This window comes from Alexandromys fortis, unplaced genomic scaffold (genome assembly GCF_014885135.2).
Source record: "Alexandromys fortis isolate MF-2015 unplaced genomic scaffold, M_Fortis_MF-2015_v1.1 scaffold_219, whole genome shotgun sequence".
In the NCBI taxonomy this organism is placed as follows: domain Eukaryota; kingdom Metazoa; phylum Chordata; class Mammalia; order Rodentia; family Cricetidae; genus Alexandromys; species Alexandromys fortis.
In genome coordinates this window covers 1,733,809-1,753,748 of record NW_026068092.1, presented here as the reverse complement: position 1 = coordinate 1,753,748, position 19,940 = coordinate 1,733,809, and the positions used below count along the sequence as shown (strand labels likewise).

General features: G+C 43.7%; 2 protein-coding genes across 2 annotated transcripts in view; one reads left to right on the top strand and one right to left on the bottom strand.

Moving 5' to 3' along the window:
* Pi4ka (phosphatidylinositol 4-kinase alpha) overlaps positions 1-19,940 on the bottom strand; it is a 132,125-nt gene that overhangs the window by 46,166 nt on the left and 66,019 nt on the right. Inside the window, exon 19 of the mRNA XM_050123004.1 lies at positions 19,887-19,937. Coding sequence (XP_049978961.1) covers positions 19,887-19,937 — 51 coding nt within the window. The remainder of the gene's footprint in view (positions 1-19,886; positions 19,938-19,940) is intronic.
* On the top strand, positions 2,139-14,814 carry Serpind1 (serpin family D member 1). The gene is made up of 5 exons (XM_050123005.1): positions 2,139-2,279; positions 6,476-7,320; positions 10,970-11,243; positions 13,343-13,487; positions 14,054-14,814. The coding sequence occupies exons 2-5, from the start codon at positions 6,492-6,494 to the stop codon at positions 14,243-14,245; spliced, it is 1,440 nt and encodes a 479-aa protein (XP_049978962.1). The 5' UTR covers positions 2,139-2,279; positions 6,476-6,491; the 3' UTR covers positions 14,246-14,814.

The window sequence follows — 19,940 nt, the reverse complement described above, 5'->3', positions numbered from 1 at the left end:
TATTTGGGTTTTTTTGAGACAGGGTTTCTCTGTGTAGCCCCAGCTGTCCTGGAACTCATTATGTAGACCAGGCTAGACTCAAACTCAAAGAGATCCACCTGCCCCTACCTCCCAAGTGCTGGGATTAAAGGCATGTGCCACCATACCTGGCTCTCAATACATACATATATATATACACACATACATATATAATGCATTATATATACGTATTTCAAATACATTTTAATATAAATGTATGAGCACAGAACAAAGATGGGGAAAAAATCCTCAGGTTCCTGGAAGCAATTACTTCTGAGCAGTTGAGTAGTCAAGGATTTCTGTTCTCCTCTTTTGAGACTGTATTTCCTGGGATTCTGTCGGAAACATCTCTCTAAAAGTACAGGGAGGGCACAGGTGCCGGTCTGGAGCTCAGCAGCCCATGTGGCAGAGGGTCTGGCCTCTCCCTTAGAACTACCAGAGTACTGTGGCCTGGGAAGAGTTGGTTTAGGGCAGACTTTGGAGGTGGTAAGGAAATGGGGAATGCAACAGTAGATGGAGGAGTCACAGAGCAGGAAGCAGACTGCAAACACTAGCCACCAAGGGCAATGACAAAGTGCTTCCAGTTTGACCAGTGGCCACGGGTGTAAGTGGCTGTGTGACTGACTGGTGAGAGGTGATGAGGTTCTGGGGGAGGGGGAAGCCCAAATGGGGATCCACATAGCAGACTTCAAGGTGAATGCTGCTAAGAGTGCCTGGTGGTAGGTGAGTTTGAGGCCAGCTTGGTCTACACAGTGAGTTCTGGACAGGCAGGACATAGTAAGACCTTGTCTCAAAACAAACTAACTAACTAACTAACTAACTAACTAACTAACTAACTAACTAACCTTCATGTGGCAGAGAAGCCCGGCACAGTTTGACAGGCAAGAGAAAGCCGTCAAACTTTCTGTGGTTTGGCCGGGGGGTGGTGGCACATGCCTTTAATCCCAGCACTTGGGAGGCAGAGGCAGGAGGATCTCTGTGAGTTCGAGACCAGCCTGGTCTACAAGAGCTAGTTCCAGAACAGGCTCCAAAACCACAGAGAAACCCTGTCTCGAAAAACAAAAAAAAACAAACAAACAAACAAAAAAAACCCAAACAAACCAACTTTCTGTGGTTTGGGCTCCTCCTCTTCCCGACCTCCTTGGCCATGGGTGATCCCTATCTCTCATTTCTCCTGGTTCACTGGTTATTACTTCAGCTAAGACTGCTCTATTGCCCAGGAAGGGAAGAGGGGTATCTTTGAAGGGAAGCAGTAGTTCTTTGCTATATCCTAAGATAAAGACAAAGCATCATGGCAGGTTAGTGGAGGGCAATACTCTATGCTTCAAGAAAGATGGGGAGGAGCTGGGGCAGGGCTACTAGATAGAAGACCTGCTTATGCTTAAAAATAAATCAAATTGGGAGAGAAATATCAAGAAATCCAGAGTCATGACAGACAAGCGCAAAAATCGTTGAACTACTTCCAGGTGCTTCTGCTGTCCCTGTTTTCCATCTCCACAAGAGTGCTGGGGTTACAAACATGTGATCCAATTCCAGAGCCTGAATTGGACCCTCAGGCTTGAGAAGAGAATGCTACTCACTGAGATATCCCCACATTCCACTCTCTAAACAACGGCTGTAGGGGCTGGAGAGCTAGCACTGCAGTTACGAGCACTTGCTGCTCTTCCAAGGGAGTGGATTTGATTTCCAGCACCCATATGGCAGCTAGCACAAGTCAGGAACTCCAGGTCCAAAGGAAATCTGATGCCCTCTTCTGGTCTCCATGGGCATTGCATGCATGTGGTACACAGGCAAAATACACCCCCCACACACAAAAAGTATTTTTTTAAAAATAAAGAAAAGCTTTAATGGTCATTTCAAAAGATTTATTTATGCTTATGTGTGTGGCATTGCATTTATATGCACTGTGTGCAAGCAGGTACCTGTGGGGGCCATAGAGTATTGGACCCCTGCAGCAATTCTGTTCCCAGAACACTGAACAAATATGCTTAGCTTCAGCAAGATATCTGTAGACATGCTGAGAGTAACATCCAAAACCTCAGCAACAGAGGAACTGTAGTTTGGAAGCAGCTTGTCACCAGGCAGTGATCAAAGACATAGTTGAAAGGTTTTCTGCTGACAGAGCTAGTTGAGTAGTGTTTGAATTGGGGCATATTTGCTTTGGAAAATACACAACAGCCCAGCACCAAAGTTCACGCTGAACCCTGCTGGTGGCCCTTCCTGATTTCATCTCTGTAACGCCGCTGCTCAGAGGCACACAGGTAAGCTGGGTTTCTAACATTTTTTTCCAATTATAATTTTTTGTTTTTAATATTTCAAGGTAGGAAACTGATTCCTTTACTGGAAAAAAAGGAAAGCAGTCTTACTTTTAAAGTCCAGTATAAAATTCTATCAGCTGTACCAGTGGCACAACTGACCAAACTGGAACTGAAATTATAGAGACAAGAGAATTAGATCTTTGGTACTGTAAGCTGGAAGTTGGGCATGGTGGCATAAGGCTGAACTCCAGCACTTGAGGGGTTGAGGCCAGACGACGGGCTTGCAGCCCTGTATATCTATCACCGGAGGGCAAAAAAGAAAAAATTTCTTTTCGAATTAGATAACTGTCTAATGAGTAAGTATGAGAATAGCCTTGTTCTTAGGACGTTTTCCCAAGCATTATTAAAGGTTAGAGAAATGTTAAGAGATCTAACTTGAAAAGGCTCAGAAAATACTTGTAGATGCTGACACATACACACACCACATCTCACACATACATGTAAAATCCAGTGACAGTAAAGGGGCACCAGCTGCTCTCCTACTCTGTCCTTAGTTCTTCTGTAAGTTTGAAGTTATTTTAACATAAAAAGGTTTCTCAGCACTTGGGAGGCAGAGGCAAGTAGAGCTTTATGAGTCTGAGGCCAGCCTGGTCTATAGAGCAAGTTCCAGGATAGCCCGGGCTACACAGAGAAACCCTATATCAAAAAAACCTTTCCATATTATTGGCAACTACTTTTCTCCCTTCCTGTTTGTTCTGGTCTGATCTGGAGACATCAAGGCTGGAGAGGCTGTTCTCTATGACACATGACCAAAAAGGCCAGGTCTACTCCATGTACCTCATAAAAATTGCTAAATGATGTTCCTATGAAAACAAAGTTTTGATGATTTATCTTAAAACTATAATACTTTAATTCAAAGATAGTAATTTGAATGTATATACAATTTAGAGGTGTTTTTAAATGCTTTAATGAAACTGACCAGAAAAAAATAGAAAGTTACCTGTTAGAGCTCTAATTTTTCAATGCATAAAAAATACCCTTACATTTTTCTCCTTTCGCTAGTAAAAGAATAATGGAAATTATGGCTTACAGCTTTTGAACATACAATGCAGGAACAGGGCACATGATGCTTAACCCCCTACATCAAACCAAACAGTCTTCCAGGAGTACCCTGAGTACCAGGAGAGGATGAAGATCTTTACTGAGTGGCTGGGACTCGGCTCCCAAGCCCACACTAATTCAAGTTGGCTTCTGCTTTGTTCTTTAACATTTTTATTACTAATTACTCTTTTAGCTGAGGATACTTTGTTTTGTTTTGTTTTTTGAGACAGGGTTTCTCTGTAGCTTTGGTGCCTGTAGTGGAACAAGTCCAGGCTGGCCTTGAACTCACAGAGATCCGCCTGCCTCTGCCTCCCTAGTGCTGGGATTAAAGGCGCCGGCCACCACTGCCTGGCTGAGCTCAGGATACTTTTAAGTATAATCATACAAAAGACTTCCATTAAATTTCTTCTGTTTTTTTTTCTTTTTTTGTAAAGATTTATTTTTATTTGTGTTTATGCATTTGCCTGTTCAAGTGTGTGCCAATGTGTACAGATGACCAGAAAGGTATCAGAATTCTATGGATCTGGAGTTAGAGATGGGTGTGAGCCACCCAACTTGAGGGCTTGGATCTGACTGAGTCTTTCTTTCTTTTTTCTTTTCTTTCTTTCTTTTTTTTTTTTTGAGACAGGGTTTCTCTGTGGCTTTTTTGGAGCCTGTCCTGGAACTAGCTCTGTAGACCAGGCTGGTCTCGAACTCACAGAGATCTGCCTGCCTCTGCCTCCAGAGTGCTGGGATTAAAGGCGTGCGCCACCATCGCCCGGCTGACTGAGTCTTTCATTCCTCTGAAGAGCAAGAAGCACACTGCTGAGCCACCTCTCTAGCCCTGCTCTTCTTTAACTATGAGCTTCCTGTTCATGCCTGATTCTCTCTTGAAACTAGGTCCAGTTCTATTTGACTACATACATTAGACTCCATTTCTAGAAATTGTTCCACATGTGCGAACTATGTAGCTACCAATCTCAGCAAAACACTGAAGAGGATCAGAAAAGACCAGACATATTCAAAGTCAGAAAACAGCCAGGCAGAAGTTTGAGTCCAGCCTGGTCTACAGAGCTAGTTCCAGGACAGGCTCCAAAACCACAGAGAAACCCTGTCTCGAAAAATCAAAAAAACAAAACAAAACAAAACAAATCAAAGTCAGAAACCATGTGACTCTCCAAAATAAGCAATCAGAAGTCTCCTCATTGGATGTAGTTCAGTTGGTAGAGTGCCGGACTAATGCTGACAAACCTTGTTTCATCCCTGGTACTGTATGGAACAGGTTTGGTCGCACAGACCTAGAACTAAGGAGGTGGAGGCAAAAGACCAGAAATGTAAGGTCACCCTCGGCTAAATGGGGTTTTCAACTAGCCTGCGATACATAATGCATTTTTAAAAAAGTTCCTCAGTTATGACTAAAAATGCTGGAAATGCTAATTTTAACCATATTCTAGGGCATAGGCCCTAAGGACAAAGATGGCAACAGTTGCTCCCTAGAGTAGGTAGTTTTGAGTGTCCTGGCACTCTAAGCAAGCAAGGCAGAGCTTGACATCAGGGAGCTGGAGCTTTACCTGCTCAAGGCTAGTCATTCTCTAGTCATCATTACCTACCCATCCATCAACTTTGGCACTAGGGATTGAGCCCTGGTCCATGCAGTGTGGCTGATAGTAGTTAACATTTAGCTACATCCCTAACTCAGACTACTGCCATCTCTTAGTAGCAGCAAAAGAAGGCTGCATCTCATAACAGATTAAAATGGCAGGAGTATTTCAAGTTGGGCAACTGCACAGCTAGTCCCTAACTGTCTTCAGACCTAACAATTTCAAATACTTAGGCGCCAGTAACTCTTATTTGATCTAGACTGGCAACAGATATTCTAAACAAGGAAATGGTCACAGACACCAAACAGATCTTTTTCCTAGGAAGATACACTTAGCTGGTGAGATAGGGGAGCAACAAAAGACAGGTCATCTACCTACTTAATAACTGAGATATGGAAAACCAAATCAAAGCCACTGGACAGAAAAATCGGATTTGACATGTCAAAGCCTCCTTGGGGACAAGGCAAGGGCTGTGTAGACAAGGACAAGAAGAGGGTCTATACAAGAGATCTCACTTGTCTACAGACCTTTAGGAAGGGTGAGCCTCTGATGTCACCCACCTCCACCCTGTCTGCACAGTGAGATGGGAAGCTGGAAGAAGAAAGATGTTTTTCTTCTGACAGTAAAGTTCTCCTACAGCCAGTCACATAAGCCGTTAGCCTCTCAGAGTGCCAGGAGACATGGGTCCCCAGCCACAATCCTTTAGTAGGTCCTAAGGGGGTCCTGCTAGGTTCCAAATCTCAAACAACTTAACTTAAAGAAGGGATCTCAGGTCAGGATTCTCAGCTCAGCAGGTAAAGGTGTTTGTTGGGCAAACATGGCTACCAGAGTTTGTTCTCCAGAACTCACATAAGGTGGAAGGAGAAAACAATCTCCACCCAAACATCTGACTGTAGCATGCATGTTTACATGTGTGTCTGTACACACACATAAAAATAATAATAAAAAACTGGGCTGATGAGATGGTTCAGCACGGAAAGGTGCCTGCTACTAAGGCTGATGACCTGAGTTCAATCCCTGGGACCCACAAGGTAGAAGGAGTGACTTCTAAAAGTTGTCATATGACCTCCACAAATGTAATATGGCAAACCTGCCCACCCACACAAATAAATAAATAAGCAAATACAAAAAGTTCTAAAAAAATTAAAGTAGAAAAAAATTTTCATCTAGGGCAGTAGTTCTCAACCCTGCATATCAGATATTCATAACTCACAGCAGCAGCACAATTACAGTTATGATGCACCGATGAAATCATTTCATGGTTGTGGTCACAGCCTGTATTAAAGGGTCGCAGCATTAGGAAGGTTGAGAACCACTGGTCTAGGGACTCACAGATCCCAGGAGATGTATGACACACACAAAACTTTAACACTAGCTATATGTTTATTTCTTATCAGAGTCTCTTAAAGTTTAGCATCCTAAGCTGGTGTAAGAACTGGTGCTGTGACAGGCCTCTTTCTGGATGCTCCAGCAGGATGGAGCCAGGCTGCTCTCACTGTTGTCTGTTTTCTATACCAGCTTTAGCTCTGCAAAGATGAAGCCTCCATTCTACCCTCTTCTTCTTTCTGCCATCATGTCTGTGTGTGTTGGGAGCCAAGGCCTTGCTGAGCAGCTAGGTAAAGAAAACATGAGCATGTCCTTCCTGCCTGCTAACTTCCACAAAGAAAACACAGTCACCAATGACTGGATTCCAGAGGGGGAGGAGGAGGAGGACTACCTGGACCTGGAGAAGCTACTCAGTGAAGACGACGACTACATTTACATCATTGATGCAGTTTCCCCGACAGACGCAGAATCAAGTGATGGGAATATCCTGCAGCTTTTCCAAGGCAAGAGTCGGATCCAGCGTCTTAATATCCTCAATGCAAAGTTTGCCTTCAACCTTTACCGAGTCCTGAAGGACCAGGCTACCACTTCTGATAACATCTTCATTGCACCTGTTGGCATTTCTACTGCTATGGGAATGCTTTCCTTAGGCTTGAGGGGAGAGACCCATGAGGAAGTACACTCAGTTCTACACTTTAAAGACTTTGTCAATGCTAGCAGCAAGTATGAGATTGCCACCATTCACAATCTCTTTCGGAAGCTGACCCATCGCTTGTTCAGGAGGAACTTTGGGTACACGCTCCAGTCAGTTAATGACCTTTATATTCAGAAGCAGTTTCCCATCCAGGAGGACTTCAAAGCTGGTATGAGAGAGTTTTACTTTGCCGAGGCCCAGGTGGCTGACTTCTCAGATCCTGCCTTCATATCAAAGGCAAACAACCACATTTTGAAGCTCACCAAGGGCCTCATAAAAGAAGCTCTGGAGAATATAGATTCTGCTACTCAGATGATGATTCTGAACTGCATCTACTTCAAAGGTAAGAAGCAGTTTTATGATTTCTTTTTCTATTTATTTATTTATTTATTTATTTATTTATTTATTTATTTATTTATTTATGATTTCTGTCTCTTCCCCACCGCCACAACACAGCTGTCTGGTACACAAAAAGATCAAGAACTGTATGTTAGCTGTAATTTATGATGGAAAATAAGACGCTCGGCCGACTCAGGGGCAGGGAAGAACACAATGAGTGGTAGCTATTATTAATATTAATATTAATAGCCTATCATTTTACACTCACTGGATTTCTATGTGGTAGGGATTGTGGTGTTAAGAGTTATCAGGATCCTTTTTTACAGACAAATCCAGCAAAGCATAGAGGTAAAATGCCCCAAGGCGGCGCAAGCCTTTAATCCCAGCACTCGGGAAGCAGAGGCAGTGAATCTCAGTGAGTTGGAGGCCAGCCTGATCTACAAAGTGAGTTCCAGGACAGACCAGGGCTACACAGAGAAACTCTGTCTTGAAAAACCAAAAATCACACCCCCCCAAAAAGATGCCCCAAGAGTACAGACTGTAGGGCAGTGTTCAGGATGGATCTCTGTGAGCTATCTCTGATGATTTATTTATTTTAATTAATTAATTAAAACTGATGATTTATTAATTGGAAGAAATAATATAAGCCCCCCTCTCTCTCGTTTTTAAGTATTTGGCCAGTGTGGATTAAGATTTCTTCATGTTCCTTCCCAATTATCAGTGAGTAGAAATACAGACAAAAAGCTAGAGAAATATGTCTGGAAACTGTTCAGCTACAATAACTCCTAGAAACACAACTTCTTCTCAGGGTACTTTTTGTTTTCTGAGACAGGGTCCCCCTATATAGACTTGGCTAGTCTAGAACCTGCTGTGTAGACTAGGCTGGCCTGCTAGGATCAAGGGCATGTGCCACCACAACCAGCTCTCTCAGGGGACTTTTGCATTAATTTTGTTCCTCTTTTGTTTTTTTGTCCTTTGAGACAGTCAGTTCTCTCCCCTCTATACTGTAGTCTCTGTGATGGAAACCAATTGGCAGGACTGGCAGCAGACATCTTTGGCTGGGCTATCTTTCTGGTTCTAAATGATTCTCCAGCAACTCTTAGCGGCCAGGCATGAAAGCACTTTTATTTTATTTTTTTTAATTTATTTAATTTTATTCTATTCTATGTGCATTGGTGTGAAGCTCTCAGATCCCCTGGAACTGGAGTTACAGACAGTTGTGAGCTGCCACGTAGGTGCTGGGAATTGAACCTGGGTCCTCTGGAGGAGCAGCCAGCGCTCTCAACCACTGAGCCATCAATCCAGTCCCCATGAAAGCACTTTTAAAGAGTGCACTATCTCCCACTCAACACAAATGTACATGTGCATGTGTATATCTACACAATAAGACCCAAATCAAGCACGTGTGTGTATCTACACAATAAGACCCAACTCAAAAAGTATTTTTTTAAAAGGGTCTAGGATGACCTAGAACTCAAGACCCTCCTGCTTTAATTCCTACAATGCTGGGGCTAGAGGCAAAATCCAAACCTCTTTTGGAATCTGATCAAAATAAACTTGTACCTCATTTAAGCTGAAGGCAGTCACAGGGATGGCTTAGCACCACAGCTAACGGCAGTACTGTAGCCACATTTCTTTGTCATCACTGAGTTCAGGACACTGGTAAAGGCATAGGTGCTGGAAAGCCTACACTTCCTATTTGTTCACCCCAGTGGTTGTGCTGCTTGGGGATTTGGAGGAAAGGAACTTTCCCAGTTCTGCAAAAATAGGAATCCTGCCAGGCTGGGCTGCTAAGCAGCACTACAGAGGCCAAGACTTCAGGGGGCTGGGGAATGCTGAGATCTAACCCCCAGACTTCCTTCCAGAGCCAGGCACAGCATTCAAGTTTCAAGGAGGGTACTGCTAAAGGCTAAATCTCAAACAAGCCATGACCACAGGCAGATATTCAAACATATAGTACATATTTATGATGAAAATATAATGTTCTTTTCCATTATTGTTTCTAAGTACAAGTTTTGGAAGTGAGCAAACAAGAGTCTAAATGGTAGTTTTACCCCTTCTCATTTGTGTGACCCCTGTCTTCACGGGAGGGTCAGAAGGGAAGCAATGCAGCACTCAGTCCTGTAAACAGGAAGAGCACAATGAACTTGAAGGAAGGTATACAGCATAGTTCAATATGACAAGGAGTGTGTATGATATTGCAGGTAATGTTTATTTTCACAAGTGATCAGGCTCTGCTTGGGAATGGCTTCAGAACAGGCTGGTGGGAACGCCCTCAGTGTTCACAGTCGGCTGGTTGCCCACAGCCTCGACACTAATCAGTCATACTTGAAATTCTGAACCAAGAGGCTGTGCTGTCTGCACTAGAGCAGGCGGGAATACGGGACAGACTAGACATGATCATATCATCTCTTAAGTAACTAATCCACAGTACACTGAGGTGCCAAAGTGCTTTTCCTGGATGTGTTGGAACACTGACTGGACTCTGTTAGGGATCAGAGGGGGCATATTTTTGTTTATTTGTTTTGTTTTGCTGTTGGCTTTTTCCCAGTAGCTACGGAGCCTGTCTTGGAACTCTATAGACCAGGTTGGCCTTGAACTCAGAGGTCCTCCTGCCTCTGCCACCACTGCTCAGCTATTTGTTTTTTGAGACTGGGTTTCTCTGTGCAGCCCTAGCTATCCTGGAACTCACTCTGTAGACCAGGCTGGCCTTGAACTCACTGCCTGCTTCGGCCTGCCTCTGCCTTTGGAGTGCTAGCTGAGAAGGATGCACTTTAAAGGTTAGAACATTTCATAAGTATAATTTTGTTTCTAATCCCCAAATCTCTTAACTTAACTCTGTGCTAAAACTGCTTTGTTAGTGCTTCTTCTCATCACAGCTGGCAGAGCAGTGATTTCCAATGGGTTTGGAGTGGTGTCTGTAGGTACTAGTGACTATCACAACTGAAGCTGGTATCGCACTGGGAGAGCCTAAGAATGCTGTTAAAGTCTCAGAGCACAGACAGTCCCCACACTATACAGAATGATTTGGTTTAGAAACCCTGGGTGTGGCTGACTTGGAGGTAGCAGCTGAGGGGCAACTATAAGCAGGCCAGAGCTGTCTGCTGTTTAAACTTCCTCCAGAGATTCCCTGGTTTTCTCATTGCAGCTGCTCTATATACCAGAGGGAAACCTTGAACAAGTTACCTTACTTCATTGTGTCTCTGCTACCTTATCCAAAAGTATGCGTGGAAATTTAAACCATGTATTTCATATAGCTTCTAGGAGCTGAAAATGAGGTAATACAAGAAATGCGCTTATGCCTGGCATGTGGCCTGTTGGAACTAGTTACCAACATTAATGATGAGTATCTTGGAGCTAAGATTTATTTCTGAATAATAGCTCTATACCAAGCCGACATGGAAGACCCTGAGGACCACTCTATCAGATTCGTGTCCTGCCAAATGCTAGAGAACCATAGTGTGAGGGCTCAAAGGGTTACTCGCCTTCCAAATAATTAGATTACGGGCCCAGGCGAACTAAGTATCTGTCAGGGACAAATAAGTAAATTTTGATTGTTAAGACTCTGGGTGTTAGTTCTAGAGAGCCCTCCAAGGGCACATGTTCAAGAGCAAAGGCCACATTCTGAAGGGACATTCCTTTTGACTTCACAGGAACTTGGGTGAATAAATTCCCAGTGGAAATGACACACAACCACAACTTCCGGCTCAATGAGCGAGAGGTAGTTAAAGTCTCCATGATGCAGACTAAAGGGAATTTCCTTGCGGCAAATGACCAGGAGCTGGACTGTGACATTCTCCAGTTGGAGTATGTAGGGGACGTCAGCATGCTAATTGTGATCCCACGCAAGCTCTCAGGAATGAAGACTCTTGAAGCACAGCTGACACCCCAGGTAGTAGAGAGATGGCAAAAAAGCATGACAAACAGGTACTTCAGGTCATTTGTTCTTTTGCTTTCTCAGACTGGGGTATCTAAGAGTACTGAAGCCATGGCTAATTTTTATCCCCTCCCTCCGTCCCTCCCTCTCTCCTTCTCTTCTGAGTCAGGATCTCACTCTGTAGTACAGATGGGCCTAAAAGGGGCAGTGGCCCTCCTTCCTTATCACCTGACCAGTGTCAGGAGTGTGACCTCCCTACTCAGTTTCACCAGTGTCAGGAGTGTGACCTCCCTATGTCAGTTTCACCAGTGTCAGGAGTGTGACCTCCCTACTCAGTTTCACCAGTTTTTGTTTGTTTTTAAAGGAAGTTCGCAAAAGAACCCAAAAATTGCCACACAGGCCTTGCTTATTTCAGCCTGAATTACTTGTTCAGTGGGAGCACTGATGAGAAAGCCACAAAACTGTCTCAGAAGGCAGGGACAGGTAGCTTCAGGTCATCTTAGGAACAGCCTCCATCTACTTACTATACCACATGTGTGGCTCTGAGCCCCAGTGCAGTCAACCCCAAGGTGCGACTAACCATATTACTTATCAGGACTCAAGGGGAGCAGTAAACACAGCAGTGGGTTGACTGCTCCCACCCCCAGCCCCTGCTCTCAGTGCCTAGGATGTAAGAGGCTCCCAGCACAGATATCACTCTCCTTTTCTGCCAGGAAATTGCAAGTTCTTTTTAACTCACTGAAGACTTGTCACTCATGATATTCTTTGATCTTTATTTATTATTTATAGTCGAAACTGCTGATGTTAAATACTTCAAGTTATTGGACAATGGCAAAAAGAATCTAGAGAAATGGGATATATTTCTGTGTTACTAGATAATTAATGGTTAGGCCCATAATAAGACGTGAAATCTGTTGGTCAAGAAATAAAAAAAATACAGCAAAAAAGAAAATACTGCTGGGTACAGTAGTGCACCTCTGTAATCCAGCACTGAAAATATTGCTGGGTACAGTAGTACAACCCCTGTAATCCAGCAATGGGGAAGCTGAGGCAGGAAATCATGAGTACAGGGTCAGGAAGGGTGAGACCCTGTTTCAAAACCACAAGCCAGCGAGATGGATCAGTAGGTAAAGGTGCTTACTGCCAAGCCTAACTACCTGAGTTCAATTCCTGGGACCCACATGGTGGAAGGAGAGAAGAGACACTTGAAAGTTGTCCTTTTCTGACCTCTATACACATAACACATACCCTGGGCAATATGCATGCATACATAAAATATGTAAATAAATATAATAAAAATTAAAGCAAAATAAAAACCCTAAAATAGAAAACCTTAGAAGCCGATTCTTGGAGGAAGGTAGATTTCTCAGGTATATGATGATATTAAGCCCTGTGGATTTCCTTAAAAATGTCCCTTCTGTACTTACTTCCTGTACCATCCCTCTCTTTGGTGGCATCCTCTCTGAAGTCAGTGAGGCCAAGCCACCCTGAGTTCTGTCCCTCGTCCAGCACAGCATGTCCGTCCCTTCACCCTCTTCCTCTCCGTGGATCCCAGAGTTCTGTCCCTTGTCCAGCACAGCATGTCCATCCCCTCACTCTCTCCCTTCCTGTGGACTCCTAACACAAGGAGCCTGGCTAGATTCTAGCTGATCGCAGTTTGCCCTCCCTGGTTGGCTCTGTTTAGCATCTTTCCTTTTTCCCTCCCTTGGCCTGTCCCTTTATGCTTCAGTCAGATCCAAGGCCTTCATGTTTCTTACATATAAAATGGTCTAACACCTATCGATATCCTGTGCATCCTGCCCCCACAAAGTCACCTCTGCCTTCCTTGTTATACCTAAGACATTTCTATTATGCTGCTTACAGAACGATGAGAACAAAAACTCTGGACATTGTACAGGTGCAGTGTTCCCTGGTACCGGAGTCTGTGTCTGTGACACTCATTGATATAAGGGCTGTGACTGGACCTATGGTGGATGGCTTTTCCCAACCCTCGACTGACAGTACCAATATATACAGTTTAAATGTCAAGAGATGCTATGTTAGTTCTGTGGTAAATACACTTCACTGCAGGCCAATTCAATTTAGCAGGGGAAATGTAATTATTTTGTCATTTGTATCCATAAAATTGGCGCCCTTCTTTTCCAACTAGAACTCGAGAGGTACTTCTGCCCAAGTTTAAGCTTGAGAAGAACTACAACCTGGTGGAGGTCCTTAAGTCCATGGGAATCACAAAGCTGTTCAGCAAGAATGGCAACATGTCAGGCATCTCAGACCAGAGGATCACCATTGATCTGGTAATGGCTCCCTCTTGTGTGTTAGTTCCCAGATCCTGCCTGGCACTGTTGCTGCCTCTTTCTCCAATCTCCTGGTAGGCCTGTGACCCAAACTTTAAAGATACAGGGGTCTGGGTGGCTATTTTGGCTCCCAAGCCTCTCAGCCTCTGGACATGGCCAATACAATGTAGTTCCACTGTTTAAAGGTAAGTATATATGATGTGATGGAGACTCTTACCACCATCACCATGTGCTCAAAAACCATTTAAGGGTCATTTTGACTAGATGTGATTTGTGTCTTATGTAAGGTCTCTGGAACTTTTCTCTGATGATGAGTCTTTTTTCCCCCACAAGACAGGGTTTCTCTGTGTAACAGCCTTAGCTGTCCTGAAACTAGCTCTTGTAAACCAGGCTGGCCTTGAACTGACAGAGTTTTGCCTGCCTCTGCCTCCCAGAGTGCTGGGATTAAAGGCGTGCACCACTGCCCGGCCTGCTGATGAGTCTTAATCAGGTGTTCCATCCCACCCCATCCCCACCTCTCATGACAACCTGCACCACTGATACCTTTCCTTTCTGCTTTTACACAGTTTAAGCACCAAAGCACCATCACGGTGAACGAAGAGGGCACGCAAGCTGCAGCTGTAACCACGGTGGGGTTCATGCCGCTGTCTACCCAAGTCCGGTTCACCGTTGACCGTCCTTTCCTGTTTTTAGTATATGAGCACCGAACCAGCTGCCTGCTCTTCATGGGGAGAGTGGCCAACCCCACCAGGTCTTAACGGTGGTGGTCTGGGCACTTGGTGTAGTTTGGGGACACTCTGTAATTCTGTTCTCAGTCTAACAAAGAGGACAGAGATATTTAGATATGATAACTTATGTGGCTTATGATAATATCTGAATTTAAGGCCCACATAGGAGAAGAAAGTTACCAGGGACTAAGAAGCTGACACAGCAGACAACACCACAAGATCACAGAAGTTAATGTGCTAACTCTAGGGCCAGCTGTTCCCCAGAGGTCCTAGCAACATATGTACTGCCTCAGCCTCGACTCCTGGCCCCTATGAGCAAACTGCCAGGGCGTATGTGATACTTTCTCTGCAGGTAGCTTCATCAATGTTATCATTCAAGGTTAAAAAGAGAAAACTCAACCAGCCCCCATCTAAATGCTATTCAGGAGGTTTCACCCCTTCCAGGGAGGATGCCCAAGCAGCACAACTCCTGCCCAGTGGAAAAATAACCTCCTAAATTCATGTGACCATCTCTTCTCCTGCTGCCTCATGGTTACCTAGGTGTGTACACAAGGTTACAGATCCATTCTAGAGATAAATAAACAGCTATATTTACTGTGTATCTGTTACAATTATCTTTTAAAAAGGAGGGTGGTGGTGTTTCACTATGTAGCCTTGGCTGGACTGGAACTTGCTAGGTAGACTAAGCTGGTCTTGACTGCATAAAGATCTGCCTACTTATGCCTTCTAGTGTTGGGATCCCTAACGCCATCTGCCATAACACCCAGTATAAGTCTATTATTTTGCACATCAAATAACAAAGGGCAAGTTGGAAAACACCCTTAAGAAAGACAAAGGTGGATAGAAAGTCACTCAAGTGTTATGCAGTGACTAGTTTTGGATAAAGAGGTGTGTGGCTGAGTCCTTGGTACCAGTCTGATGGGAGGCCTGAGACAAGGTGCTCTAGTGTCTATATGAGGTGCATGCTTTAACTTTCATCTCTCAGATGTAGCCCTGCAGCAGGTCTGGTCTGATAAAGCTGGCAACATCCAAGGAATACGACTTGGTACCATTCACAGCGCTCCGAAGGCTGCTCAGAAGGCATGGGTCAAGATGTGCTTTTGGTGGGGAGACTGGCAGCTGTAACAGGAGCAGCAGCCACAAGCTTTGTGCTAACTAACTGTAAATCCCACACCCTAGAGGAAGAAGTTTTATTTCCCAACAATGCAAGAGTTGGAAGGGTTCTAAAACATGCACAAAATACAGCTACAAGGTGGGGCTGGGGTCCAAGGCTAGGCTTGCTGGACTTGAGGGTCTGGTTACAGAGTACTCTGACCACATGAAACAATAATAGCAATAGGAACAGCTGAGAGGATCATGCTACTTCTAGTGTAATGTATGAAATAGTGTGTAATGTACATACTATATGCTCGATGCTGCTGGTTTTGGAGGTCACATTCTCACCACCTCCTCTTGGCAGTTGAGGAAGCAATGGCAACTTACAGAAGAAGAGTAACTTGATGAGACCTAGATCCAACCCCGGGTAGGAAGGCTCCAGGGCCTGGACTCCTTGCTAACTATCTTACACCTGGACCAGCATTCTATTGAGAATAAGACAGGACAGGACTGAGGCAAAATCTCCCCACTGCATCTTTTCAGTTCTTGGTGAAGCCTGAATAATGATGGCCCATCACTTTTCCCCTCCAATTTGTTTTAACACTATTCTTTTTTGGTGTTTGTTTTATGTATTTTATCTTGCTGGTATTTTTTATCACTCCTTACATTTCTAATTGCAGTTATTTCAAAATTGTGCCCTAAAAAGATGGGTGGATACATCCCTGTAATCCTAGTTATTTCAGAGGTTGAGGTTAGGAGGATTGGTTAAACCTACAAGTTAGAGCCAGGACTATAAGGTGAAATCCTGTCTCAAAACAAACACCACCCCCTACTTCATATCTTTAGCCTTTGTCATGTGTCATTTTCCCAGAAAACTCCACGGTCTCACTTCCCATCCCTACCTCAGCCATGTGTGGCCTAGGTTGCTCCAGGTTCCTGCACAGGCGGGACCCTCTCATCTCCAGGGTCCCTAATTACTTCCATTTACTTAGAATCCCTGCAGTCCCTCTTAAATACACTAGCCTGCCATTTCTCAAAGCAGGAGAAGACTAACTACAGCACAGGCTCTGGGGCAAGCTTCCTGGACGCAAACCCTATGCCTAGCAGCTATGAGATGTTGAGCAGGTTTTATACCTCACTATGCTTACTTGTAAAATGGAAATAAAAAGCAGCAGTGGTCTCACAGGGTCGTTGTGAGGTGGTAATACCTGGACAAGGTCTAGACCAGGGATAAGCATTTCTTGTCTAGTCTAAGAACCTTACCAAGGGGCTCCGAACTTAGAGGCTCTGGACAGTCTTTTCATGAGACACACATGAACACAGATGTATTTCTGTAGAAAAGAAGTATAAAACTTGCAAAAGTGCATATGACCTCGAAAAGGTATAACCTGTCTAAGTCCACAAAAACTACCTGGAGTGAAGATGAACCCGCTCTCAGTGAGACACAGGAATATTTCCTGGGAAGATGGTACATCTCAATCAGCCACTATATTGTGAGTATATGAGGTGTCTAAGTGACAGTCTTCAAAATGCTTAAGTGTGGACGATATAGCAGCAAAAGCAATGAAAAAAATAAGTTTGCAAAGTTAGAAGATAAAGATCACCTAACTAAGCAGGAAGGGATCCCACAACCACATGACCCAGCTTCACAGCAACTGGAGCGCTCCAGTTTCAGGAGGTTCCTGGGTGCTGACAGATGCATTAAAGAGCAAGAGCCAAGCCTTTTGCTTCAAATTAACCAGTCCTTTTGAATCATTAAGTCTAAAATGTATGTATTTCTCTTTGAAAAACAAGTAACAACAAAACAGTACAAAACATTAAATATTAAAGAAACACATAAACAAAACAAAAAGTCCCACACCACCTTTGGAAATCAATTTCTTTCAGAAGGTACAAGAGGTCACTAAAAAGCAAATGTAAAAACTCATGATCCTTTGGCTCTCTGTTGAGCAAGTAGATCAAATATTTGTTTCCTCCCCCGTAATATAACCATTAACTTTTGTTAAAAATACAAGTCTCTAGGAAGCCCACACCCAGCTTTGGGCATGTTCTTTTGCCATTAAGTGTGTGCCTGGATGCCTGGCTATATCTCTGTGTCTCCTCTTTTAACACCATTCTGAAATCTACATTGAATCTTTGTTTTTTCTTTCTTTTTCTTTTTTCAAAGATTTATTTATTTATTATGTATACAGTGTTCTGCCTGCGTGCCAGAAGAGGGCACCAGATCTCATTACAGATGGTTGTGGGTGCTGGGACCACAACTCAGGACCTCTGGAAGAGCAACCAGTGCTCTTAACCGCTGAGCCATCTCTCTAGCCCTGAAATCTTTTTCTTAACCCCAATTAGAAGTGATAATATTCAGCCAGGTGGTGGTAGCTCATGCCTTTACTCCCAGCACTCCTGTATACCTATGCTTTTCCATGGGCTTTGCTGACTTCTTTTCAACAGGCTGAGAAAGTACCCACCGGGGCTTCATGCTCCTCACCTTTTTCTCTGGCCAAACAGAAGGCGTACGTGTGAGAGCATGCATAGAGCCACAGCTTGACTTCTGCTGCAGGCAGTCTAACCCAGAGCCTTGCACGTACCAACTAAGCCCTATTATTGAGTAAACCTTCAGTCCACAAAGACACTTCAAAACATGATTGTATGTTGGATAACATTAATGACAAAGTGGGAGAATTTGTTTTAAAAATAGTCAGTAGGGGAAAATACCATTATAGAACGGCTCTTGCAATCCTAAAAATCCGTTTTGTTTTTATTTTTGTTTAAAATGTGTATGGATGTTTTGCCTACATATATATCTTTGCACCATGTGTGTGCCTAGTACCATGGAGGTTAAGAGAGGGTGTCAGATCCCCTAGAACTTAAGTTCAGATGGTTGTGAGCCACACTATGTGGGTTTTTAAAATTAAACCCAGCTCCTCTGGAAGAGTAACAAGTGCTCTTAACCACTAGGCATCTCTTCAGCCCCTGTGTAAATCTGTAAGAGCAGTGAGAACCACTGATGGCAAGTCCCAAGGTGTTAAGGTGTTCAGGAGGAACATGCACTGCTTCCTTAAGCATCCTCATGGGATGAAATGTCCTAGTACAGACATAGTCTTCATTCACTATCAACATAAACTCACAGGAGGCACGGTCAGAAAACGAGTGTGTAGGTAAAAAGATGGCCTATGTATATGTATACATAATATACATAATGTATATTACACAAAATGTATGAATTTTTACTATTAAAGAACAATAATAATAACCTGCCTAGAAGTCCCAAGGTTTAAAGAACACCCAAGATGAGCACACAAACCACTTCACTACAATGAGGAGAGATAAATCTGATATGGTGTATGCCTGCAATCTTAGTACCTGAAAGGCCGAGGCAGACCAGCTGCCAAGTTCAAGGCTAGCCTGGACAGAGAGTTCTAGACTACCCCAGGCTACATAGCAAGATCCCCACCCCCATCGCCCGGACACATACCCCTCCACTTGCCTGTCCAACTATCTTGTCCTTAGCACCCTCAGCGCTCACACTTTTAAGACCTGAACTATGGCACAACATGAGGCGAGAACAGACAGGGATAAAAATATGAGAACACAAGGCCCCAGGACTGCTCAGGGGAATGACTAAGAGTGCGGAAAACCTTCACAGAGGTTATTTGCAGAAACTAAGTGTAATGGTGCACACCTTTAATCCCAGCACCAAGGAGGCAGAGGCAGGCGGATCTCTGTGAGTTTGAAATCAGCCTGGTCTACAGAGTAAGTTCCAGCCCAACCAAAGTTACACAATAAGACCTTATCTTTATTATTATTTTTATATAAACTTTTTATTTTTTGCAGAGCAGTGGACACAGCATAAAACAGGACTGGATAACGATGGGCTCTCTAGCACAGCTGTATCTAATCAGGAAGCAGCCCCCTTCTCACAGGAGAAAGCCAAGGAAGGAGACAAAGCAGCAGTGAAGGACAGGGCATGATGCAGAATAAGCAGGGCTAGACCTCAGTGCCATGCAAAAGGAACTGGAGTGAGGAAGTCTGGGCACAGACAGAGTTATCCCTATAGGTTGTCACTCAAAGTTGTTGGTGACTGAAACAACCATCTATAGAGTTACTGGGATCCCATTTATTTATTTATTCATTCATTCATTCATTTATTTATTTATTTTTGTTTGTTTGTTTGTTTTTTGAGACAGTGTCTCGGTATATAGCTCTGGCTGTCCTGGAACTCTGTAGACCACAGAGTTATCCCTATAGGTTATCATTCAAAGTTGTTGGTGACTGAAACAACCATCTATTGAGTTACTGGCATTCCATTTATTTATTTATTTAGTTACTTATTTTCATTGTTGTTTGTTTTTTAAGACAGGGTCTCGCTATATAGCTCTGGCTGTCCTGGAACTCACTCTGTAGACCAGGCTGGCCTTGAACTCACAGAGATCAACTTGCCTCTGTATCCCAAGTGCTAGGATTAGTGTGAGCCTTTCTGCCCAGCAGAATTATTGAGATTTTAGAAAGCATTTTTTATAAGGAATTGACTCAAACATGAGTAGTTGGAACTTAAATCATCTGACAAGTGAATACTCACCACAGCAATTACAGGAATGAGCACCCCCAAATTCCCTGCACTGCTGGAAGCCTA

Excerpts from the sequence above, each read along its gene's own strand:
- Serpind1 (XM_050123005.1), top strand. The coding sequence starts at position 6,492 with ATGAAGCCTCCATTCTACCCTCTTCTTCTTTCTGCCATCATGTCTGTG. Across the intron at positions 11,244-13,342 it reads CAAAAAAGCATGACAAACAG|AACTCGAGAGGTACTTCTGC; the intron begins GTACTTCAGGTC and ends TTTTCCAACTAG. Across the intron at positions 13,488-14,053 it reads AGAGGATCACCATTGATCTG|TTTAAGCACCAAAGCACCAT; the intron begins GTAATGGCTCCC and ends GCTTTTACACAG.